This window comes from Cryptomeria japonica, chromosome 1, assembly GCF_030272615.1.
Source record: "Cryptomeria japonica chromosome 1, Sugi_1.0, whole genome shotgun sequence".
NCBI lineage: Eukaryota > Viridiplantae > Streptophyta > Pinopsida > Cupressales > Cupressaceae > Cryptomeria > Cryptomeria japonica.
In genome coordinates, this window is record NC_081405.1 from 718,636,277 (window position 1) to 718,664,225 (window position 27,949).

At 38.1% G+C, this 27,949-nt stretch overlaps 1 protein-coding gene across 1 annotated transcript in view; it reads left to right on the top strand.

The window, feature by feature from the left end:
- Window positions 1-8,643: 8,643 nt before the first annotated feature.
- LOC131056778 (protein NO VEIN) overlaps window positions 8,644-27,949 on the top strand; it is an 83,524-nt gene continuing 64,218 nt past the window's right edge. Inside the window, exons 1-2 of the mRNA XM_057991040.2 lie at window positions 8,644-9,234; window positions 25,438-25,775. Coding sequence (XP_057847023.2) covers window positions 8,773-9,234; window positions 25,438-25,775 — 800 coding nt within the window. The 5' untranslated portion in view covers window positions 8,644-8,772. The remainder of the gene's footprint in view (window positions 9,235-25,437; window positions 25,776-27,949) is intronic.

Here is a 27,949-nt window from a genome sequence, read left to right on the forward strand (position 1 = left end):
TTAAGACCACCTGATTTAAGGGATTTTGAATCAAGCCAGTTAAGGCTACCTTGTTAGGGGATTTTGCAACTGTTGAAGTGGTTAGAGATCAACAGGTATTACAATGATTTGTTAACGGTACTTAATACTAATACAGATTCGTTTAGGCTCCTCTTTTCCTTCTGCACATACACTTTGCAGGTATCTCTTTTCTCCTATGGTCTGGCAAGAATCTTGTATCACTTTTGTTGGATACACACTCACAACTTTTTGCCAACATCTTTAGACAGAAACCTAACATCGACCTTATAGGGAACATAAAGGTCGGTAGCAAAAACCCTAAACCCTAAACCTGTTAGGTTGAGCAATTCAAATGGTTCGATCCTGACCGTTGAAACATACTGCATTGAATGCACCAGTCTTGAGTCGATCTCAAGACATTCTCCATCGTCCATTATCCACTGTTTTCATGGCGGCTGATAACCCATCACGCGTTATCACAATTTGACTGACTTCGCACATTCCCGAGGTAGATAGGAATAGTCTTCTTCATGCAAGATCCTTCACACGCACAGAGCTTACGTGGCAACACGATCTATCCTCCATCATACTACTAACTCATCACACAAAGATCACCGATTGAGTCACACAGACTTGAGATACTCCAATCGAAAACCCCGAAGTGGAAACCGCCTTACCAACCGGTAGTCATATAGTGCTTCCATGTGCCAGTTCCCATAACTGCATGCCAGTTCACTTTGAACAAATGTGCCGCTTCACTTTGGCATATACCGGTTCACACATATGCCGGTATCTCTTTCTTCACTTATCTCGTATGCCGGTTCACACTATGTCTCATATTGACATCAATGACAACACACAATATCATTATGTCTTCATGCAGTTTACATAAGGCTCATGTCGGTTCACATAATGCCAACAATCTCCCCCTTTGGCATTGATGGCAATATACAAAAGATATCTTCTTTGCTTCACATCTTCTCCCCATTTGCTGCAGATATCTTTTCGCTTCACTTCTTCTCCCCCTTTGACAACAATGCCAAAGTGGAGGTACAATCACCACTGTTTCCTTATGCTGCTCCCCCTGAGGAGTAGCATCCTTAAACACACCAATCAACCAAAGATTTGTCTATCCAGTACCTGACTGATGTGGAACAACCACTTTTAGTTCACCTCCCGAAGGGGCAATACCCCTAATTCACCTCTCAAATGCACAAATGTTGTCTTTGGGAGAGGCTTGGTGAATATGTCTACTAACTGCTCCTTACTGGACACATGCTCCAATGCAATTTCTTTATTCTAAACCTTTTCCCTCAAGAAATGATACTTAAGCTCAAAATGCTTGGTTCTAGAATGTAAAACTAGATTCTTTGATATATTGATAGCACTTGTGTTATCACAGAATATACTTACCAGTTCAGGTACAGGGATCTTGAAGCCTTCCAGTACATGCTTCATCCAGATTATTTGAGTACAATTCATGAAAGCTGCAACATACTCCACTTCCGCTGTAGACTGAGAGATGCAACTTTGCTTTTTACTCATCCATGAGACCAGTCTACCACTGATAAAGAATGCACCACCGATTGTGCTCTTTCGGTCATCCACATTACTGGGCCAATCAACATTTGTGAATACTTTCAGATTGAAATTATTGTTGTATGGGTACCACAATCCATAGTCAATTGTTCCATTCAGATACCTAAGAATCCGCTTGACTGCACTCAAGTGAGATTCTCTTGGACTCTTCTGGAACCTTGCAGTGATGCCAACTGCATGTGCAATATCCGGTCTGCTATGCACTACATAGTGCAACTTACCAATCATTGATCTGTATTCCTTCTCGTCCACCAGTGCGGAATCATCTTCCTTTGTCAATTTGCAACCGGTCACCATCGGTGTACCAACCGGTTTGCTATCTTCCATGCCAAAAGTCTTCAACACCTCTTTGACATATTTGGACTGAGTGATGAAGATTCCATCTTTCATATGCTGGATCTGCAGTCCAATGAAGAACTTAATCTCCCCTATGAGTGACATTTCAAACTCTTTCTTCATCTCATCAGCAAACTCATGACTCATCTTGTCATCTCCACCAAAGATGATGTCATCAACAAAGACTTCACAGATCAGGATCAGATCTTCTTCAGACTTCAAGTAGATATTACTATCTTCACTTGTTCTCTCAAATCCAATCTTCAGAGAGGGTAAACCCATCCGGTTGCTCAATATATACTTCCTCTTCAAGTACACCATTTAGGAATGCAGATTTTACATCCATTTGATACACCTCGAATCTCTTAAAAGCTGCATATGCAAGAAGCATACGAACTCCTTCCAATCTGGCTACAGGAGCAAAGGTTTCCCCATAGTCTTCACCTTCTTCTTGAGCATATCCTTTGCATACCAGTCTGGCTTTATTCCTAATCATTGTGCCATCCTCATTCAACTTATTTATGAACACCCATTTGGTGCCAATGACATTCTTATGCTCTGGTCTGGGTACCAAGGACCATGTACCATTTTTCTCTACTTGATCAAGTTCTTCTTCCATTGCCTTGATCCCGTCTTCATCATTATGAGCCTCTTTGAATGATTTAGGCTAAAATTCAGAGATCATGCATAAGTTTTCTCTGATCTTTCTTCTGGTAAGGATTCCTGCATCCTTATCACCTATGATCTGCTTGGGATCATGATTCAACTTGACATACCGAGGAATAGTCTTAATTGATTCTTCTTGCTTTTCTTCTTCATCCTTATCTTCATCAGTATCAACATTCACCGGTTCAGGAACACTGTTACTAGTGCTCGCTTGACTGACAACCGGTTCCCAGAAGGTTGCAACCGGTTCATTTACAACTTCCTCACTGCCAGTTTTCTCAGTCTTCTCAGAGGATTCATCAACTCTTACATTGATGCTTTCCATAATTCTCTGAGTCCTATTGTTGTAACACTTGAAAGCTTTACTCTTGGTGGAATATCCTAGAAATATTCCTTCATCACATTTAGCTTCAAATTTGCCCTGATGTTCACTCCTCTTGATGTAACATTTGCTACCAAAGACCTTAAAATAATTTACCACAGGGGTCTTACTGGTCCAATACTCATAAGGAGTTTTGTCCTTGCCCTTTTTGATGAGTACCCGGTTCATAGTGTAAACTGCAGTGCTCACCGCTTTTCTCCAAAAGGTGTGAGCAACCCTTCCTTGGATCAACATAGTTCTAGCTGCTTCAACCATTGTCCAGTTATTCCTCTCTGCTAAGCCATTCTGCTGTGGAGTCCGGGGGGCAGACAGCAGTCTCTTGATGCCAAATTCTTCACAGTACTTGTTGAATTCACTGGAAGTGAATTCCCCTCCTTGATCAGTTCTGAGATATTTGATCCTTTTATCACTTTCCTTTTCCACTAATGCTCTGAAAGCTTTGAATTTCCCAAAAGCGTCAGTCTTGTCTTTCAAGAACGTGACCCATGTCATTCTTGAGCAGTCATCAGTGAGAATCATGAAGTACCTATCACCGTGCACACTTCTAGTTTTCATAGGACCACATAAATCAGCATGCACAAGATCAAGCAAGTTGTCAGTAGTGAAAGATTTACCTTTAAAAGTTGAGGAAGACATTTTCCCCAATTGACATTCTCTACACAAGGTATTATTCGGTTTGCTCAGCACCGACAACCCTCTAACTGCCTTGATCTTACTAGCCTTCACAATTTTGTCAAAGTTCACATGGCAGAATCTCCTATGCCATATCCAGCTATCATCAAGCTTAGCCATAAGACATGTACTTGTATTAGCATTTAGATGAAATAGGTTACCTTTAGTTTGCATGCCGGTGGCTACCAATTTACCATCTTTACCTTTGATTCTCCAAACTCCATTCTTGAATTGCAGAGCAAGTCCACTGTCATTTAACTGGGCAACACTTAGAAGGTTGTGTCTGAGACCATCAACCCAATACACATTGTCATCACTGCTCTTTCCATTCAAGGAGATGGACCCTTTGCCTTTGACCATGCATGGTGCATCATTGCCAAAGTGAACCACACCACCATCATACTCTTCTAATGATAGAAACTTGCTCCTATCACCAGTCATATGGTGAGAGCAGCCACTTTCAATGATCCACTCATTGGAATCATCAAACCGGGAGACAAGAGCCTTCTTGTCTGTCACATCTTCCTTTACAGCAACGAACACAATGTCTTCATTTTCTTCATCTTCGGTTTCCTCATCTGTGACACCTTCATCAACTGCCACAAAACAATTTCTCCGGTTTCCTCCTTTGAATTTCTTGAACCTTTCCGGTTTGTCCTTGTTGTCACTATTGGGACAGTTCATAGCAATATGTCCTATCCGGTTGCAGGAGAAACATTTCAAAGGTAGTTTACCTTTGTATTTACCAGTTCCCTTTGGGAATCTCCTGGCCAGAAGAGCTTCAAATTCCATCAGAAACTCTTCATCCTTCATCTCTCTATTCTGACTAGGTTCCCCATTAGTGCTAGCCTCTTTTCCTTTTCTGGATGGTATAGCAGAAGCTTTAAAAGCTAATTCTGACTTTTGAACACTACCATCAAAGCTATTTAGCTCATAGGTTGTCAACTTGGCTATGATGGAGTCCAAGGAAGCCTTAGACTTGTCTATTGATCTCAACTCCTGAATAGCAGCAACCCTTATTGCATAGATCGACAACAGGGATCTCAGGACTTTACTTACCACAGTGGAATCTTCTATTTTGCCACTTGCACTCTTTATTTCTCCAACAACCGTTTTGATTCTTATTCCATACTGTTGAATGGTCTCTCCTTCAACCATTCTCATGTCTTCAAACTTTCCTCTCAAGCTCTCTTCCTTAGCCTGTTTTACATGCTCATCACCACCATAGATATTTTCAAGAGCATCCCATACTTCTTTGGGATTTGCCTTGTCCTGAACATCAATAAACTCAATGTCAGATAGACTACTGATGAGGGCTTCCATGACTTGCCCGTTTTCTTGTATCTCTCTCTTTTGGTCATCGGTGAGAGTACCGATAGGAACAACATATACATTTTTAACATAACTCCAGTATTGAACACCCATACTTTTGATGAATATCTTCATCTTGTCTTTCCATATACCAAAGTTTTCCCTGTTGAACTTTGGACCTTCCCTCTTCATCATTTGGCTAGGATCTTTTCCTCAAGCGGTTAAGCTTACAACACAAAGGACCTGGAGCACTCTAATACCAATTGATAACTCAATGATGAACCACTAGTACCAAACTGGTATTGAGAGGGGGGGGTGAATCAGTACAGACACAAAATGTGGTCCAAAACCGGTTTGATAGAAAATACTCACAATGACTGATAAACATAGATACCGGTAAAAATAGAGTGCAACCGGTAGCATCCAGAATAACTCAAACAGTCATGAACCGGTCACTTACTAAGCTTTTCTCTTAGCTCAATACCACATTATCATAATATCCTCATGCACGAACTAGTAGATCTAACCATCAAATCTTCACAACAACGAGTTCAATATGTTTTATAAACAGGGATAAAACATAGAAACTTCATGTGCTTAACAGATAAAACAAAGCATCACAAGACAAAAGCATTTCACATGACACACGTATTTTTCATGTGGAAACCCAACTGGGAAAAACCACGGTGGGGATGAATACCCACAAGCTGCTTTTTGAACTCTTTAGAAGTCCGCTTTGTTAGGAGCCTTGTCCGGTTAAGAACATTACAATAGGTTCCGGTAGGAACCGATCCTGTTAGGGATCACCCGGTTAAGGGATACCTGGTTAAGGGTTAAACCCGGTAGGGTCACCTTGTTAGAGGATTTTAAGAACTCAATAGCTGAAAGGATCTCCTAAGCTTCTCTAGCTTCTTAGAACTCATTAGCTTCAAGTTACCCGGTTAAGGGATTTACAACAAGCCGGTTAAGACCACCGATTTAAGGGATTTTGAATCAAGCCAGTTAAGGCTACCTTGTTAGGGGATTTTGCAACCGTTGAAGTGGTTAGAGATCAACAGGTATTACAATGATCTGTTAACAATACTTAATACTAATACAGATCTGTTTAGGCTCCTCTTTTCCTTCTGCACATACACTTTGCAGGTATCTCTTTTCTCCTATGGTCTGGCAAGAATCTTGTATCACTTTCGTTGGATACACACTCACAACTTTTTGCCAACATCTTTAGACGGAAGCCTAACATCGACCTTATAGGGAACATAAAGGTCGGTAGCAAAAACCCTAAACCCCAAACCTGTTAGGTTGAGCAATTCAAACGGTTCGATCCCGACCGTTGAAACATACTACATTGAATGCACTAGTCTTGAGTCGATCTCAAGACATTCTCCATCGTCCATTATCCACCGTTTTCATGGCGGCTGATAACCCATCACACGTTATCACAATTTGACTGACTTCGCACATTCCCGAGGTAGATAGGAATAGTCTTCTTCATCCAAGATCCTTCACACGCACAGAGCTTACGTGGCAACACGATCTGTCCTCCATCATACTACTAACTCATCACACAAAGATCACCGATTGAGTCACACAGACTTGAGATACTCCAAGCGGAAACCCCGAAGTGGAAACTGCCTTACCAACCGATAGTCATACAGTGCTTCCATGTGTCGGTTCCCATAACTACATGCCGGTTCACTTTGAACAAATGTGTCGCTTCACTTTGGCATATACCGGTTCACACATATGCCAGTATCTCTTTCTTCACTTATCTCATATGCCGGTTCACACTATGTCTCATATTGACATCAATGACAACACACAATATCATTATGTCTTCATGTAGTTTACATAAGGCTTATGCCGGTTCACATAATGCCAACACTTTTTACATTTTTGACTTCAAAAGCAACTTTTCAATAAGGAAAAGCAACTTTTGTTGCCCAATAAGACAAATTTGAGCATCTTAACTAAACCAACATATCTAAACACCTAAGTGTGATTGAAAACACTTCAACAACATGACTCAATGCTTTCTCAAGCATTCCTAAGCCTATATGGCATATTTCACCATTTTTCCCATTTTTGGCCTAGAAGGCAAAACTAGACAACTTAACTCATGAAAAGAAAAACTTGATCTCTCAAGCACACAATGAGATCAAAACCATGAGATATGACACACAACAACCTAAAACAACAACACAAACCTAACACTAGATATTACGAACGTGAAAGCATGAAATACTCAAAAAGGAGAGTTTTTACTCAACCAGGTGCTCATGCACCAGGAGATCTTCTCCAATGGGGCCAACATAAAAGGATAATTCTAGGGTTAAGCTGAAGTTATCGAATTTTAGCGTTATGTTTTCTAAATTTTTGATGTTGATATCCATGTTTACCATAAGAATCTGGTAAGAGAATTTAAGAGAGGTTTTTTTGACACATACGAATTTCCCAATTTTATTGCCTATCATTTTTAGGATTTCAATATTACGAAGTTCTACTGGTAAATTCTCAATTGATATTGCTCTATTTACCACGAAAGGCTTTAACCGAGATGGATAAAAAAGGGGCTGCCATTCCCAGCATTCTAAACTAAAACCCTTGTATGTTAAGATATTCCCAAACAAAAGCCTATTTCTCAAACCCGGGTTGCCGCATTCAATTGCAAGGAAATTATCAGGAAGGAAATCTATTCTTACCTGGTCCTTAAAGGATGATGTTAACCAGTCAACAATTTGCTCGGACGGAATACCCAAACCTTCCCATGAGGCAAAGATGACGCATTCCTCACAATGTTGTTGATGCTTTGATAGGGTTTGAATGTCGATTTCAATCACTAGCCTTATCTTAGTGGCTGGTGGATTCTTTGATGAGTCAACCTCAAAATGCTTGTTACCCATTACATTTTGACGATTTTGAATAGAATGACGACCAAGGGTTTCCTTACCCTTCGCAAATGTTGCTGAAAAATTTCGTGGAGGAATGATATCCCGATCAACAATGCTATTACAATGGTTAGGTTTTAAAAAACCCTCCTCCAAATAATGCTGAGAACTTCGGGCATGGCCTGTTGGTTGACCGAGCGCTCACCTAGCTAAATGCTTGGGTTTTCTGCGTCTAACCTTCTACCAATTCCGATCCTTACCTTCGCAGGGAGGAGGGGGAGCCCTATCCATTTTTATCAACGCATATTTGGTTTTCGCAAAGAAAGCCTGCTGTTCATGAGTTTGTGTTGCAGCCTTAATGGGACCATCGGCCTGAAGATTGTTAGCAAGAACAAAGAAGCAATTCATAGAGCCCATATAAGTGCCAAACGATGATCTTGACAACAGGGCAGAGGATGCCGAGGCATTGCAATGATATTTCACTTGCAGAGCCATTTTTTTGTCCAATAATTAAAATAATATGTTGGTAGGTAAATAATATTGTTAAATAATACTAAATTAAACAATATATTAGTTACAATTAATAAATTACTATTTCAACTACAAATTAACAAGAAAGATAAATAATATAAAATAAAATAAAAAAAATTAAACAATATATTAATTAAAATTAATAAATTATTATTTCAACTACAAATTAACAAGGCAAATACTGACCACTATATGACACTTATTGACACTAGTAAATAGGTCAATAAAAGCTGAAGGGAGAGAAATTAAACGCATATAATGAAGCCCACATACATAATTTGCCGCCTATACCAGCACTAAAGTTCCAGGGCATTATCGGGTTTTTTCGTTGATTTTCTCAGCGGCCACAAGGTTAGGCTACATCCAAATAAGAAGAACCTGCTAAGAATGGCGGAACCCTTTCGAAATGGCCAGGAACCGCCACCTCCAGGGCTGCCCTCAAATTTTCCTGCATACAATCAGCATCTAAATTTTCTTCAGAATGTGAATCAGCAAGGCTACAATCAATCTGTGGGAGGTTCTATGAGCTACTCCCAACAATCGTGGCAACGACAACACGCCTTTTGCTCTACAAGTTCGCCTCTTCTTCCTCCCCAAAGTCATTCACCGTCACATTCATTATCACCTCAAAATCAGAATAAACAAGGAAAACGCAAGGAGATTGTGGCGCGAGCAGAAAAGGCCGCGGCAGCTGCACACAATGAATTTTTATCCACTGGGCAGAGTGTCACTGTTTGCAAAATTGTTCAGTCGATGATTTCGATTCTGAAAGTAGATTCACTCGATTCCTTGGGTGTCAGGATTCACGACATTCCTTACCTGCACAACATTGTTTTATTGGAGGGAAGGGTGAGTGTGCATCTTGCCTTTGTTTGGACTTTTGCTTTTCTTGTACTCAATTGTATTTTATTATCGATGGACTAGCCATTGTATGCTATTTTTCACGGTCCAGCCATTATGTGTTGGGACTTGAAGAAAAGATCTCTCCTTTACTGCATGGCGCTCTATTAAACTCTAGTACAAGTCTTTAAATATAATCTATCAAAACTGCCGCGTTTTCTACAATCGAGCAACTCGGTTTTCTTGAGGTTTGAAGTATGGATTGTTTTCAATGAGAAAATTCTGTCAAAACACAATAAATCCAGTTTGTCGTCAAAATCTTAAAAAAATTGACATAAATGACCAAACACAAATCCACCGTGTTGTTAATTATGGGTTTTTTCTTTTCTCGGTAGTTCTGTGGAAAACGAATTTGGAGGTTATGACGAGGGAAAGGAGGAGTTTATTGGCTTTATGATTTTTTTTTGGATTATTTCGTTGGGTTTTTTAATGATTGATTTGTGAGTTTCCTAAATGAAGTTAGCTGGACTAGGTTCACTTGGCTTAAGACTCAGCAAGTTTTCTCAAGGTTTTCAGTCTAAAATGACTGTGCTTAGGACTTTCCGAAGCATATTGGGCATTCACTACACAGGTACTGACAACATTGTGGCCTGGGTTGTGGATTTCTTATGGAATATTTTATACATGACTTGTTACCTTTTTTTTGTAAATTCCTATTAGTAAATTGTTTTTGTGCGATAGCAGCCTTTGTGATAAATTTTGACTTCTTAACCATGACTGAGAGGTATCTGTTTGTTAAAAAATCACAAATCAACACCACACTCAGGTGTCAATGATGTATATTATGCAGTTATAAAACTGAACATGTCTACTGGAGATTTAGATCTGGGGTTCTGCTACGAAGCTCTGATGAATTATCACTCAACTTCATCTCTCTTGGATAGTTTTGCATATTTGAAGTTCAAAGAACCTATAATTTTTTTTTCCTTATGTTCAATTTATCCAGTGATTAGAAATTTTAATTTCAAGAAATGAATTATTTTAATTTAGTTTTATTTGTTTTGTCAGCTAAACTTGATAGCTGATTTCTATAATCCACACGCTTAACTGCATGGTCTGCAGCACAACATGTACAGCTGTTGCTCAGCTCCTTCTTGAGTTTTTTTCCCTGTGGCAATCCCTGTGCTTCTGCAGTGGTTCTGGTCTGTTTTGGGATATTTTGATGCTATTTTAAAATTTTCTTTTTCAACTTTTGCATTTCTGGCCTTTTTTATGCCATTTCATAGCTGTTTTGGCCTCTTTCAGTCCATCAGAGGATGTTTACGACTCTGAAAACGCATTTTATGTACTCATGCAAGGCCATTATAAATCTGTTTCTCATACACAACCTTATACAACCTCATTTCTCATCACATGTCCCTTTTTAAACAATAATGCCTAGGAGTAGCTCGCCTATGTTTACACTTTAGGGCATTTTCAAGTGCAGTACTCTACAATTAGGCAAGAAGCTACCCAGCTTGTCACCCTTAGGTTGGTCTTCAATGGAAGTTAGGTGATGTGAGTCTGCATGGTAATTCTTAGAAGAATGAGGGAAGAATCTACCTCTCCCATTGCAAAGAAAGTTGTAGAAAGTGGTCTTCTTGAAGCTGGTGGTTTTCCACATGCCGTTCCCTGTCCCGAGTTAATTGTTTCTTGTGCCAAACCACCTTGAGTCCCATGAGATTTGAACTTCCAGTGGTTCGGTATTTGCCAAAATTGATTCCGAAGTTGAGTCCCAAGTGCTCAGGCTTCCTGAACGGGAGCAATTTGTAAATATATCTGTAGAGTCTGGGTGGGATTACTTTTCTGACAAAAAAGAATGGTGCCTGTGTCAAATTGCAATCGGTTGGTTGAAAGTTAAGAGGAAGGGCAAGTCTAGACTCCCTTCCCTTTTAAAAAGGGACCATTTCAAAGATGAAATTTCCGATGCAATTACTCTTTTGCACTGTGTTGTGGGGAGTGCTGAATCAGAAGAGTTTCTATATTTCTTTCTTGATTGGGTACCCAAAAACTATTGGCTCTGGAGGGTAGTTATCTTGTTTTAATTTATGTTATGACTTTTTAGTTGCTTTAGAAACGGTCATCCTTAAGAGGCCCTTAGTTTCAAGATAGTTACAGATAGATATCTATATATGTTAGATAGATTCTTATGAATGGATCTTTTTGTTTGTTTGTTTTTCCATATACTTGACTATTTTTGAATAGATGTTAATGAAAGAAATCTGAATGCATATTCATGGATCGTAAACTTTGAGTTATGGTTAATGGATTGATTATTCTTCCTATGTTGAATACTTTGCTGTTTGGATTATCTTTTCTCGATATTCGTTAGATGATTTATGAAAATTGTATATGCACATTGCTTTGAATGTTTTGGCTTTGAACAAATGGAACGGTGATGTTTTGGTTTTTATAAATTTTAGTATTCTGAGATAGAATCTTTGTATTTTATTCAGTTATAATACTATTGTGATTTTCACCTTTTAAAGCTTTCTGGTTAAAAGCTTTGCCTTGTTTGCTTTCTGGTTAAAAGCATACGTGGAATTTATTCTTTGTCTATTATTAGAAGGCAGTTGTGCCTTGTAAAATAAGGAGAGAGTAGGTGTAAAATATCATTACACCTGGCTCAACTGTTAATTTCAGTTGTCACCTTCAAGGGCAAGAGAATATAGAGTTAGGTGACAAATTTGTTAACCTACAAGAGGTAACTGTGAAGCCTCTAGAGGTGGTTGTGGAATTGTACCCATTGTTGGCTCGATGACAACTTTCGTAGATGGCCAAATTGTCTCCATGGTAACCTTTGTGGATGGTGGTTGTGAATGCTTTGGAGGGCCCAATTAATTATCAATTGTCAGGGCAACAACCTCCGTCTCTTGTGGCTCAACACCTTCGGTGAGTAGTCCCCATGACTTTGTTGGTTGGGCATCCACTGTTACCCCCAACCTACCAAGTCAATCGACAACCTCAGTGGCTTCGTCAGCCACCGTAGTGCCTTCAACGAAAGGTGTTGGTGTGGCCAATTGTGGCCCTTTTAGTGGTGGTGGTGGTGGTGGTGGTGGTGGTACCATAGTTGGTAGTGTAACTATGTTCGGCGATGGCATTGTTGGTGGAAATGGGACTTGTTGATGTGTTTTTTATGCACCTTGAACACAAAATAAAATACCAAGGTATTTAATCCTCTCTTGAACAAGGAAACTTTGAATGCTAAATAAAGTGATCAATCAAAGCAACCCAAAGGTTTACAATGCGGACTAAGCGACTTGATTGCTTTGATAGACTCAGTTTTTGAATGTGGGAATGTTGGAATCACAAGGGAACTTACCTTTTACTTTAACTTTGTTGGAACATAGGTTCTAATTGATTCACTTGGAAAATAAAGGCAAAAGAGACAAGGGTTTAGAAATACCATACTAATCCTAAGAATGTAGGAAATTATTGCTGACTCGGTGCAACCTGTTTTGACATTTTAACACATCGCCCCATTGCAAATGGGGACTCCCTCTTTTCGCCTTATAAACCAAGTCTTTTGTGGTCAGTGTCGTCTCTCAACCTTGAGGATCGAGTCATCAGTATAGATTGACCTTTGGAGGTGATGAAACGCCTAAGTATGGAATGAATTTTAAAGAATATAGAGCCATGACAGTTTTCATCAAGTCGAGAATTAGGGTTTTGATGTATTGGGATATGCATTGTGCTTATTGCTTTATCCTTCGAACTTTGCATTTTGCTAACTATGAACTTGATTGATACTTCACAATGTTTCCTTGTCTTTTTCAGGTACATTGCGGGGAGCAAGACTTTGGATGCTGAGAAGAGGACATTGTTGAATGGATGATACCATTGTCTGAGGAAGAGATTGCAATGATAGAACTAAGAATGCATAGGCAGAGGAATGGAGTGATGGATATTTGGCTAAGTGTCAAGATAACCTTGAGAACTGATATGAAGAAATGAAAGAGAAACAACCAAAAATTGGCAAAGTTTGGAAAAATTCCTCCCCAGGGATGAAAATGTGCTCCAGATCAAGGAATTCAATGTTTGATGATATAATGACTTGGAAGGATGAAAAATTGATAAAAGGGGAGCTTGGACAAAGTCTATCCGAAGGGAGTTAGCATAGAAGAAATCAATGTTGCAACGAAAAATCAATTCAGAAATTGTTGGTGGCAGAGGATAAATCAAAATGAAAAGGCAAATTTTGGCTACTGCAAGGAAAATTCCTCTTTACGCATGAATTTGTGCCCAAGAGTAGGAATCCCTCACCATGGAGGATTTGCGCCATCACCATAAATTCCTCCACCCCCAAAGTGCACCATGGAAGCCTCTTGGAGTGCAAATCTCAAGGAGGGAAGGATTATTTGTCAATTCAACAATCCTCCTCCACCCCCAAAATGCACCAAAGAATCCTTCATGGGCAAAAGGATTCTTCCTCAAGTCCAAAATTTGTCCTTTAGGGTCAAAGTGCGACTATGCACTCAAATGGCATAAAACCCCAAATTTGGCTAAGTATGGAGAAATTCCTTCTCCCAAGCTCAAATGCACTCAAGAACTCAGTGATATGGAACAAAATTTGGTTAAGTATGGAGAAATTCCTTGACTCCCTCCAAAATGTGCCCACCTCTCAAATGGCATGAAATGATCAAAATTTGATTGTGTGGAGAAATTCCTTCTCCAAGCTTAGGTGCACTCATGAGCGCAATTCCACCATGTGCAAGGATTTTGTCACAAGGACAAATCCTCCTCCAATGCCCAAGTGAGCTCTCTGGCATAAATCCTCTCCTCTGCCAAGGATAAACGTCAAAGGACAAGAATCCCTCCCCATGTCTAGAATGCGCCCATGGAAGAGAGGTTATTGGAGACATAAAATTCAAGTTCCGAAGGAGATATTTGATAAAACATGGTATTCTTGACAATTAAGAAAATGGTAAAACATCAAGGATTCATCTATCCAATTGAAAGACAACATCAGTACATCAGGAAGCATGGAGACCTAGGGTGAAGAAGTCTAATTCAAGACAATCCAGCTCAAGGCATTCAAGGTTCAAGACCTCAAAGATCAAATTTCAAGTACAAATGTAGAAGGAAGAATTTCCTTCGGAAATCCAAAATCAAAAGTCAGAATGTTAAGTGTGAAAGATTTCAAGAATGACAAAATCATCAACAAGAGAGTCCAATCCATTTCATGAAGGTGAATTACCAAGCAAGTACATGGAAGGAGGAAGATGATCAAGGAGAGATAGTTTCAAAAAAGTTAATCAAAGTTAGAACCTTGATCTCAAAATGATGCAATTTGAGAATATTGCCTGTGATGAGTTATCGAGTCTACATGCACCTAGCATGTTGACGTGGCGCCTAATCACCTTCGTTGGCCAATCATGTGTATCCAAGTCGACATGACCAGATTCAATGAACTTGACTTATCCAAGAGAGCTTCTGGAAGGTGCTGATAATATTTTATTATTGGTTTATATTCGAAAGGACAAGTGTCCCCAAATGTAATTTTCTCATTGATCGACTTGGCCCCACTTTTCCGTGCCATAAAATCTATTGTTAGTAAAACCCTAATTAGGGTTCCATCTTGTAATCTTGACCCTTGATTTTAAATCAATCTTGGCTGTTCATTTGTGGGAGGAGCTCTATAAAAGGCACTGCCTTCTCATTTGTAACTCATAGTTAGCTCATTACTTCAAGTAGAGAGCTCTTGCTCTTAGAGTAGAAGTAGAGTAGGAGAAGGAGAAGACATTGTTGTAAGACTTGAAGGAATAAAGCTTGCTTTCATTGAAGTTATGATGGATTCTTGCTTATTTCATCTTGTTGCATGGTGTTCTTCCAATTTCTCAAAATTGTTAGATAAAGTGCTTTGATTTTAATGTAGAATGTAATGGTGTTTGATGATTTTCCATGGTTCATACTTTTTGCATCTTGTTGATTATAAGTTGTAGTGTAAATTTAGCTCGAGCCACTAAATTTGTGCTAAGTTCAATTGTGGCTGGTTGTTTGGATTGTGCCTTTTTGGGTATTCAAATGCACTTTCTTGATGTGAAAATCCCTCAACATCCTTGGAAGATTGCACCAGTTATTGTGGAATTGTAGTTGACCTTGGCAAAGCAGGCCTTGGTTGGTTATTTGGAATTCGTCCATCGGAGCACTATCCATCGATATCATTGTCCTTAGAAGTAGAATAGATTCTCTAACCCTTTCCCCTTTTTACTTTCAGTATATTTTCGGTTCGTTTGAAGAGAAATGCATTACTAAATTGCAATATATGATGATCAAGTTCCAACCACAACAGAGAAGTGAAAGAATGATCCAAATGTAAGTCCCTTTGTGTTACCAACATATTACATCAAGCTAAACAAGCTCATATCCAACATAAAGTCGCAAGTTTGTAGTAGGAGCCTTGGTCACCTCTATGAACTTTGCAGTCTTAACATACGAGGGGTCTTTGCTCAAGAGAGGATAGAGTGTCTCTTGGCACTTCATCTTGTGTTGGTGTGGTCATAAAACACCCATCAACACAACCAAACCAAGCTTTGCTTTGCCATGCGCGAACAACTACACAGAGAATGTGCAGTCTCCTAAGAATAAGCAAATGATTTTCATATCATCCATGGACTTCAACATTATGAACAATGAACATATAATGATTGAAGTTAAGCTTTTAATCACGTTCACTTTGACTGTGCACTGCAATTTGCAATCAACAAACTCCAAGTGGTATGAACATAGGTTCACCATTCATCAATAATAATGTCTTCCATTCTTCTAATTAAGATCTATGCTATGAGAAGTAGGGACCATGCAACAAGTTGAAATAGCACACCAAAATCCACCATAACTTCAATGAAGAGAGTATGTTTATTACAACAAGTCTTGGCAACAATCTCCTTTTCTCCTACTCTATTGCTACTTGCTTCGTAATTATCAACTTCTAACTATTAACCTTTACAGTGAGAGATTTGAGCCTTAAATAGAGGTCTCATTATAATTTGAAGGCTCGGATTGATTCTCAAATCAATGGCCAAGATCTCACAATGGAAACCCTAATTAGAGTTTGTTACAACAAACTCTTTTTTGACCAATGAAATAATTACATTGAATTGGACACATGTCCATCTTGAATTCTCTTGATACTCAACATTAGTCAGCTGCCGGATGTGAGGATGATGAGGCATATTCCCAAATTGTATCATCTTTGGGTGATCAAGTTTTCTAACTTTGATTAACTCTTTTGAAACTATTTGCTTGATCATGTTTACATTTCATCTCTTAACTTGAGAATACCGACTTTGTAGATCAGCTCCTATGTATGGTGCTTGATCTCGACCAACATGATGTCCTCACTTGACTTTGCCTGGATCACATTTACATTCTTCCATCTTCAAGCTTGGGTATTTCATTCTTGTGTTGCACTTCTTGATGATATTTGATCTTGACCTCATAATGTCGATGCTTAATGTAGAACTTCATGTTCAGGATGTACTTTGATTTTGATCCTCCTTGTTCCACTGACTTGAATTCCTTGCCTCGATGTGGTGAGCATCTCCATGTTGCACTAGCCTTGAATACCTTGTTATACTAATAGTAACCTTGGATTTCTGAAGGAAATTCAAGGTAATTATAATTTAAGGTAATTCTAAGAATCTCCTCATCTTTGTGGTGTTTTCCTGAACTTGTCTCCCCTTTTGCAACGTTGATCTCCTAGTGTTGGTTGAAAATTTTGTACACTTGGGGAAATATACAAAATTGTGGTTTCAACCACAGTGTGTGAGTAAAACTCTCCTAATTAAGGGAAGGCTTCCCCTATCTATCGACAACTTTAAAAATAAAATGGGATGGGACAGTAGTCTTTCTTTTTCTTTTAAGAAAGCCAATATCCTTTTCTCTTCACAGAAAAGTGATAACAATTTAACATAAAACAACAGTAACAACTTTTTGAAATGAAATGAGAGAAAGGAAATGAAGTTTCCTGAAAGCTCAAAGACTTCCGTCACTTCCTTCGGGACATGACAGCAATATCAAGCTCAAAGTCTTGATTATGTGAAGTCCTATCTACCCTTTTCTATACTAAGGCTATCAAGAACAAATTATAACAGCTCAAAGACTGAAATATCTTATTCTTTTCTACATAAAACAGTAGGAAGTAGTAAGAGCTCAAAAACTCACAACTATTTCTTACAAAATCTGCTTCTAAACTCTCTTAAGAATAAGTGCAAACACAAAGTCTTACAGCTCCTCTCAAAAGAATATTTATTCTAATTTATATTAACTTCAAATACTTGCAGCACAAAGACTGCAAATCAAATTCAATTAAGTTCTTGAAGAAACACTTGCAAGAAAGATGATATGGAACACAAACTCAAGAATGTAGCACAAAGACTCAAAGCTTGAGCAATTTCCTTCTATTTCTTTCAATTCTTGAATTCACACATGAAAGCTCAAAGACTTCTTTGCTGTAAATTTGGCAGAGTTTTTTCTTGCTTTCTAAAAGATAAAGATTACAATAGACCCCTCAAGTATTTATAGAAGAGGAGTCTTGAGAAAAAGGTGGGAGGATCCTAACTAATTTGAGAGATTCTCTCAACCACCAAGACTTATTCAATAACTAACTATGACTTATTTCAACTACAGTTCTAACTGAACACAACTTGTAGTTGCCTTACATGTAATTACAAAAGTGCAAGTAAAGACTTGACGTGCATTACAAAAGGTTTTTACATGTAACTTGTCAAAAGAAAAACTACAACTAAGAGATTACAATTTTGGAAAAATACAACTAAGTGTTGAAAAACACTTAAGCTGCAACGTGTGAAGACATGAATCCTTCGAACTTCTGGATGATCATTCGTAACTCAGCAGGATTCGGTTTGTGGGTGTTCTTGGCAACAACCATGGTCTTCCCAATGGTGTCATGGCATCGAAGAAGCATAGAGTCGTTCTTTTCCAAAGTGGACCGGATTTCGTGCAAAAAGATTTGATGTTTCATCAAAACCTAAATTGAGGGAGCTGAAAATTGTTCGCTTCTCCACTCATCATGAATCTTCATCTGTAAATCTGCAAGCACTTCTTCTTCTGGTATCAATTCTCCATTCTGACTCATGATGTTGCAAGAGGCCTTCTCATAGTGGGAAACAACACCTTGGAATACTTCAACCCACAATCACATTGCATCATCAATCTCCTCAATGAGGGATTTGAGAACAAGGGCTTTATTCTCTAGAAGTTCTTCAAATTCCAAGTACATGACTCTAGAAGGAATAATGGCATGCTCCTGAAGAACACTCAACTGTTGTTGGGGCATTGTGCGCCAAATTGTCAAACTACCTTCAACTGTTTCCAAATTCTGTTTGAAAGTCTCGGAAGTGCGATTCAATTTTTCTTCAATGGTCTCCAATTTAGACATCATTTGGAAAATGTCTTTCAGCGCTTGTGCACACAGATCATGAAGTTGATCCACCCAAGAATCCAACGCTTGTACTTTCTGAGCAGCTCTTTCAACTCCTCCAATTGATTCTTGGGAACCGGAAGAACTTGTAGGATTACTCCCTTCACCAGCAGGTTTTGTAATTTTATGAACAGCTGCAACAAGTTGCCTGTTCTCTTGTTCTAGCTTGTCTTTCTTTGCTAGAAGTTCATCATACCGCTGCACTAGTGAGGCTACGGATTGCTGGGCATCATGTTTGACCACTTCATGCGTTTGTTTACCCAATTCTATCCTTGTAACCCTGTAATCAGCAGCTTGCATTTCCTTATGTAGCTTATCCGCAAGGGGCTCAACAATTTTTGCCACTTTCAACAGTTACTCTTCAATAATTTCTTGGTCTTTTTAGCAACCTTGGGCCTAACTGCTTGAGTTGCTGATAATCAAAGACGTTAGGAGAGATTTCCTGCTTCTTCCTCTTTGGGGTAAAAGAACTAGGCCATGGAGGTAAAACGATTAGTTCTCCTCTAGTAGCTACTGAAGGCGAAGGAGAAGCAGTTTCTGTTTGAACAATCGTGGTCACCTTGGGAGGAGTATCTGTTTGGATGGCGACCATGGTTTGTTCAGTAACCAAAGGGCATGAAGATTGCCTCATAAATTCTTCAAAGCCAGAAGTAGAGGTATCAATCTCTGACAAATGGATACATGCAGGAGTATCCTCAGGAATTTTCAGCAAACTCTCTTGTTGATGATCAGGAGGCGGCTCAACTGCTGAAATAGGAACGACATTCTGAGGAGACTCTTCCACTATTATGTCAGGAGGAGAAAGAGGCATCTCAATGGAAACTGAGGAAGGAATCTCATGAGGTGAGTCCGAAGCTAGAGACTTAGGAGCATCATCTAATTGGTGTCCTTCTTCTGGATTATCAGGATCGATCACTTTAACATGAAGCCGAGACTTTTCCTTTCCACGAACTGTTGCCTCCTCAGGAGGAACCTCTATTGCCCGACTAACCTGCAATTTGATCTCAGTGCCTGAAGATGATGCACCTTCCTTGTTGTCAATCTGAATCTCAGACTTACGTCCAAGAGGCCCCGTAGAGTCATCTTCTTTCCCAACCTTGATCTTGATGAGTCTAACACCATTACCTCTGAGCCAAGTGTTGGTGTTAGCCAAGATAGGCTGAAATCTTTCAAGAATGGACGTGCATTCTTGAGGCGACCATTGGATTAAAGGAAGTGGGGCTTCCTCAACCCTTCGTGAGACATACTCTGGATCGAGCACATTACCATCATCAATCATTTGTGGAATGTCCACCAGGTTCAGATCAATAACCTGCTCAACACTAAGCCTGCAGTAGTCCATCTTGAGAACCTCCATTTCTGTACGGAGATCTACCCAGATATCCTCAATACGATGCACGTGCACGAAGGACTTTTTGATCTTTTCCTTCATACCCCGTTAATCAAAATCTGCCATGGACTTAAACCTTTTGAGTTTAATCTCTTGCATCTCAGTCTCCATAGCTTTGGCTTTGACGGATGTGACAAGAGAATACCAGCCAATCTTCAATGGGTTTGTTGTAGAAATCTCCATTCCGACCTTATGTCTGACAGATTGATGAGTGTGCACAACCATGATTTGTCTTCCCAACTCCATAAGAATGATCTTATCGGTTGGATATCTAGGAAGCATGTATGGCTGCCCATTGTAGCATCCGACTCTCACATAAGTGAAAGTTGGGAATTGGAGAAATAAGCACCCATACTCATTGACTCTTTCCCATGTTTCATCTGACACCCTTCTGTTCTTTAGAGTCTTGTCAAACTGGCACATGAAGTAACCAAAGAATGCATCTTGAACTCTTTTGAAATGTAATCTGTTGGGTCTCAAAAGTAGTTGATCATAATATTCCCACACAGGTATAAGCGAGCGATCACCCTTGGTAGAAAGACCAGGGAAATGTCTGAGTGACGCTACCAAATACACTAAATATGAATTCATGTAGAAAGTCATGGTGGTAGGGACTGTTGCAAGTTGCTCGCACAAAGCATCACTGATAATTTCTCCCCATGATAAATGATGGGATTGCCTTATGAACATGGTAAACCGATACATCCAGGGCTCAAAAACATTAGAGTGTTCAAGACCCATCATCTTGATGAGGAGAGTAATGATGTCTTCAATTTCCCACTTAAAGTCACAACGGTACAACTTAGCCCACCTTGTGAAGGCGGCTTGTGGCTCATGAATCCACCTGTTAATATGACGTTTGCAGTCCTTTTCCCTCTTGACATAATACTCAGCTGCACTATCCTTTGAAATTTCCATATAAACAGGTGCTGGTGGTATTCTGAAGACTTTCTTAATAGTATCAGCATCAAGGCAGATTATTGCCTCACCATCATCATTTCTAATGGTTCTCGTCTCCTTGTCAAAGTGATGGGCACAAGCGAGAACAAATTCAGGTTCTAGGGTAGTCACTGGAAAAGAAGATGCATGATGAATGTGGCTGTCCAACAACCGCTGCATATTACTATCCTGCGGTTCCTCCACTCTCTTAATGAACATGCCCTATGTCCATGTCCTTAATGTGATCCAAAGGAGAGGAAACTTGCGAAGGTGAAACTTCATTCTGGTACTTGTCATATTTATACTTCATCTTCTTCGGAATAGGAGAGGATGGTAAATCTGACATTGAAGGATAACCTGGTATATTGCAATGAAGACTTAAAAGTGTTAAGGCAACATCATAATCAGCTGCAACTAACATTTTTCCTTCTTCAAATGGGAAGAACTCCAACCCTTGCACTTCATGATTTTGTGAGAGAAAGATGGGAAATAAATGCGAATGGTGGAAATTTGACTTTGACCGATTTCAGATCTTGGGGAAAGTTTTACAAGTATACAAGTTGGGAAGAATGAACATGCAATCGGATTTTTAAAACCCGAATGCAAGTATACTTGTAAAACAGAAAATGGAGAAATGAGTGAAAAATGAGATTTAGACTTGTGGGAAATGACGTGAACGGAAAGTATGGATATAGGCAATATGAATGGATAAAAATGGGAAGGTTTTGGAAATGTCATTTTCAAGAAAATGGGAACAACTTTGGACATGTAATCCGGTTTTAAAAACCCGATTTTGGAAAGATGGGCATTTTTCATCTTTGCAACTTGGAATTTAACAAAAATGGTTAAATTCTTATAACCATAAGGGAAGATCAATCATTTTCATCCAACTTGTAATCAGGATTTAAAATCCCCAATACAAGTAAAGAGGGAAAATGGGGATGAACAATGCAATTCACGAATTGCTTTGCAAAGGGGAAAACCCCTCTCACAAAAACCGATTTTTGGGGCAAAACCAACATATACACAAATTTACAACTAGAATGGAAAAACAAGAAAACAAGAAAACAAGAAAATGAAACAAGAAGAAAATAAATCATACCTTGCTTCAATCTGAAATGCTTCTTGAAAAGATGAACAATCTTTGATTGAAGAAGACAACCCCTTAAGTAAGCAATAAACAAACTTGAAAACCCTTGCCACGTTTTTGAAAAACGTCTTCAGCAGCAAAACGTGGAGCAAGATGCAAGGAAAAAGGCACAAGAACGGGTCAAATCTCCATCAAACCCCAACACCTAGGCATATCAAGCAAAAACGACTTGGGAGATGAAGGATTCGTGGAGTTTTGAAAGAGAAAATCGTGGTATTCAGCAAACACGTGTTTGCTGTTTTATAACAAAAAACCAGCAAACATAACCTCCAAATGGCATGAAGATGTGTTTGAAAATGCATGGAAATAGGCAAGAGTCCAAAACGCCTCTTCTTCCCAAAAAATCTCCACAAAATTTGCTTGGAATCTCCAACAAAATTGCCTTTCTTGGCTGGTCGGGTTTTTGAGAAAAAAGAACAAGTTCGATTTTGCATGTAATAGTGAAAATCAGGTTTTGAAGTTCATATTACATGTTTAAAATCTCACTTTTCTCTTCACAAGGCAAAATCGGGTTTTTAAGACTCAATAGCAAGTTTAAAATGCCTTCATTTTCTCTTTATGGAGCAAATCGGGTTTTTAAAACTCAAATGCAAGTTTTAAAATGTCACTTTTCTCCATTCTAAGCAAAATTGGGTTTTTGAGAGAGATATATATACAAGTTATAATAACTTGTAAAGGGAAAATAAAATCCCTTCAACAAGTTTTAATATCTTAACACATGTAATAGGGGAATAAAATCCCCATTACAAGTAAAAACACTAAAATAGGAATTTTACAAAAGAATTACAAGTGACTGTAGTTGAACACATCCTATGTAGGAAAAAATGACAGAAGTGAAAGGTCAGCTGTGGACTTGAAATGACTGTCCTGTCCTGACACGTTGAAGTTATATCATTTTTTGGTCAATTCATGTACTGGTCTTCTAATATAAATACACCTTTTGAGGTATCTACTATTTTAATATTTCCAGTTGAAGGAATTTCTCGATCATGTGGGAAACTTCCCTTTCTGACAACAATAGGGTTTCACCACTTTGGGATGATCCCTCCTTTTTGTTTGTTAGAATGCATTTAAGTTTTTGTTGTGCTTCTTGTTATCGTTAGTTTGTAGCTTCTTTGTATCCTGTTTTTGGCTTCCTCTTGCTAGTGTTTAGACTTAAACATATTATCTATCTTTCTTTCTTGAGAGAGTTACATTTTAGTCATGCTAGTCTTAAATTATTGTGTATTTCTGATTCCCATTATTCTGTTTTTGGTCACTTGTGGACTTCAACATAATTTCTCTCTTTCTTTCTTGAGATAGTCAGATTTTAGTCATTTTAGTATCAGGTTTTTGTCATTTAAAGATAGAAGTCTATTGACATGGTTTTCGAGGATTGTGTGCTTACATGTGGTTATTGGAGTTCACTAAATTGTGTGAAAGTGAGATAATGCTAGAAGTGAGGTGTTCTTAGAAAGCCTTTGAAGAGAGGAAGCTTGTACAAACTAATTTTTACATTGGAATCTTTTGTTGGAGTTTTCCCTTACAGGATTTCTTTAGGGTGAATCTTGAGTTATTTTGTGCTTGTTGGAAGAATAAATCCCTGGAGTTTAAGAGAATTGGATGGCACACCCTTCAATGGGTGTATGCTACTATTTAGTAGTGATCGGGTAAGTTACATTGATGGTTGTAACTTACATTATGAGTTGAAATTTAGAAACAATTAATATGGTGTTCTTACATTGTTAACATAATCAATAAATACCTTTGTACAAAGTGTAAGTGAACATTATGTCTAACACTCTAATATATCTAATAGTTCTTGTGTTCAATGTTTTTCAAATTATTGCCTTTTCCTGCCACGATACTAAAAGTTTCTAACGATTAAGAAACATTGGGTTTGGACAATAGCGATGTTCCTATCTGTATTGATTTCAGCCTTCCATGTTGGTCTATTTTAGTATAGAACTAGCAAGCAAGAAATAAAATGAATGAGGGATGCATATTGATGATTCCTGCAATGGACTATCCATGTGCTCTACAGATCGAGTTTATATGGACCAACCCCAATAGTTTCTGAAGAAAGGGATGGAACATATAGAATGCAGATAGAAGAAATCATGATGTGTTGTTAAGGAGGCTCTGATGGCATGTAATTCTAATCTCGACAAACATTTCAGAGCAAACAAATTAAGAAAGTTAAGTACCACAATGCCACAGTAGGTTCGTAACTGCTCTAAAGCATGGGTTGGTACATGATTTAACTGTAGAGAAAGTAAAGCCATGAATCACACTGGTTTAGATTATGGTAGTGTAATGCATATGAAGAAATAAGTATTGTTTCTCAAACCTTAGGTCGGATCTTGTGTGGCTGACAAATGATGCTGCATTTACCTTTGCAAGCCTATAGTTCTAGCCTTTACAACAATGAACATTTATTTGTCATTTTCAAAAATGGGAGATCTTTATTTTGTGTTTTACATTTTTACTCTTTTCTAAAGGAAGTTTCTTGAATTGATAGAACAAGTCTATGATTTTTATTTGCATTTACTGCTGGTTGGTCAATCATATTATGAAATTTAATTGACCATATTGGTCATTTGCGAACATTAATGTGGCTGCTTTCTTTGTGGGGTTGTCATTATGTTGCCGCTTTTCTCTATATCCTTTGAAGCTGGAGGTGGCTGTTAGATTTTTCTTTACAAGGCCTCTTAGTTCTTTGCATCTAGTACTTCACACTTCACATTCATCTGTTGGAATTGTTTTTTGTTCCCTTCATCAATTACATTCATATTTTTTAATCAATTAAACTATTTGCCGTGTTTAATACATTTTATCTTATCAGTTGGTTCTACTTGTTATGGACTTCAGATTTCTGATTAATTACCAAACTACTCAGTCTTACACGTGATGTTCTTTACCTTCAGTATACACCTGCATATATTTATAAGTGGAATATCTTCAGTAGTTTCGCTCCTGAGTCCAAGTGTTCAACTATTAATAGTTTTGGCTTCATTTTATTTGAGGCCATGTCTTTAAACGTTGTGACTGTCATGTTGGAATAAACCCTTTGATTCTTGGGCAATATAGAAGTGCTATGTTAGTTAAGTATATATTGTTTGGAATACTATATTGGCACATTCCCAGTATTCTTTTTTTGTTCTGGATTTAACAGACGCATATTAATAAGATGACATTTATGCCAAATAGAAACTTAGCAACAAACTATGTCCTAATTCATTGAACATTTGTTTTTGCAAATTTTGGCAGATGAATGCTTTTGTTCATTGCTATGTAGCAGTAAGAAGGATTGCAACTCTCTATGACCTAAGTGATGAGTTTTGTCGATATGAAGGGGTGGAAGATTTTGAAAAATTAGGTCTCGGGCCACTTGTTCGACATCCGTTGATTGTGCATTACTTTGAACCACCAGAACATGTGGTCACAGTTTTCGAAATAACAACAAAGAAGATTGTATCCTATCTTTCTGATTTCTTATATAAACACCATGATAAGGAAATACCGGTGGATGAATTCTTGTCTGTTGTGGCCAAGAAACAGAAAGTTTCATCTCCAAAGGAGTTGTGTATACGCATTCACAGTCTGAGGTATGCATATCAAATCCTTTTAAAGATTTATCTACTCTATAATTGTCACTTAATCTCATGCATAGGTTGAACATTCATGCCCATTTAAATGTAACATATATTTGATTGTCATGTATGAATTATCTGCTAGGAGTAACTGATATGTCCTGATGTATTGAAATTTTCAATTTGGATTAAAATTTTTTTGGACTAATGGGCATTTGCAGAACTATAGCAAAAGCTAATATGAATTAAAATGCTTTCAGAATATAATTATGATTAAGAGAGATTAGTTATTCAGTATGGATATGAAGCCCTAAAAGACTAGATACATCTGTTTCATACGTAAATTCAAAACCTTGGGTATGTTTGATTTACACAGTAACTAAATACAAGTATGAAAATCAAATTGTCAGTACTTGTAGAATCTAATGCCTGGTAGAATTTTCACAATGGATCGTGTGCAATTCAATTTAGTGATGAATTTTTAGAATTAAGTTTTAATTATTAGCGATTATATAATGGATAGTGAAATTCAGTCACTTTCATATCATCAACGAACACAGTTTGGAGCTTGCAGGGTTTTTTTTTACTGTTTGGGACAAATGTGTATTTGTGGGGTTGATTCTGTGGACAAATCTGCATATGGTGAAGTGATCTGGGTCAAATCAGCAGCCATGGAAGTGACCTGTAACAATGTAAGACAGAATATGAAACAAAAAAATAACTTTACAGTTTCCAACTTAAATCAGATCCTTCTAGGGTATGAGTGATGCTTCAGCATGAACAACAATTATAAATAGAGGTGAAAAATGTGTTTTTCAAAATGGAGGTAACTTATAGATATTGAAAGTGGTATTCCAATAGTGTAATTTTGCTTAGAATTATAGGCAAATGAGTGTATTTTGTAGCTGGTGGAGCAAGGGATAGATTGCATTCCACAGTTTTAGCATTTTATAGAGTCTCTGCATAGATTGCATGCATATCTCTTGGCATGCTCATTGCATTTGCCATTTCCTTAATATATTATAGTAGAAGTGCAGTTGCCATTACCAAAGCTGTTTTTCCTTATTAAGGGTTTCTTGGTTAAAAATTTGGTGTTTGCTTTATTTTTAGTCTTTACTTCCTCTCTTCAATGTGATTTAAATTGTATTGAAGCAGTACAATACATATTTCTTGATTCTTGATTTCTGCCATCATAGAAATAATGAATCATTTCGGTATTAGAGTAGATGACAAAACTTATGGATTTGTAGGGGCATGTAAATCCATTGCCACATTGTAGCAGGTACCCTTTTCACGGCAGTGTTAAAATTTTAGTATGTAATTTGTGTTAATTGTGTGTAGCAAGTAGGGAGGATATTTTAGTAATATTAAATATTGTTACTAACCCATAGCAACCATATTGGAGCATGCCTTGAGCATCACAAGAGATTGTATCTATTGGACTTTCAATGCTGGAGAAATGTGTACACACAAATATCTCACAGAATTGTGGGGCCAAAGGCTTGTATGAGAAGCAAGGTTGGATTGTAAAAGTCGATGTTCATCTTAGGAATTACTTTCATGTCATCAACAAACATAGTTTGGAGCTTGAAAGGTCATTTCCAACCGTGTGGGGCAAAGCTGCACATAAGGGCCCAATTCCACATAGAATGAATCCACACAAGTGGAAGTGACATGGGGCAAATCCACAGTGGTGGAAATGATCCCCTGATTGTGTAAAGCAGAACATGAAACAAAAATGACTTTTCAACTTCTAGCTTCCATGAGATCCTTTTGGTGCTCAAGAGGGTTGCTTCATCACAAACAACAATCATAAATAAAGGTGAAAAGTATGTTTTTGAGGAAGGAGAGAATGGAGGGAAAATATGGATATTGAAAGTAGAATTCCAATTATGTAAGTATTCTTAAAAGTATAGGCAAACAAATGTCGTGTGCAACTAGTAGTGGAAGTGGCAGATTGCATTTCAGAGTTTTAATATTTTATTGAGTTGAGGAAGATGCAGATTTCATCTGTATGTCTTTGCATACCCTTTGCATTTGCTATTTTCTTAATATACTATGATAGAAGTGCAGTTGCCATTAGCAGGGCTGGCTTTTCCCTCACCAAGGGTAAAAATTTGGTGTTTACTTCATTTTTCATTGTCTTTTCTTCCTCTCTTGATTGTCATTCTTAAGTAGCTCAGTACATA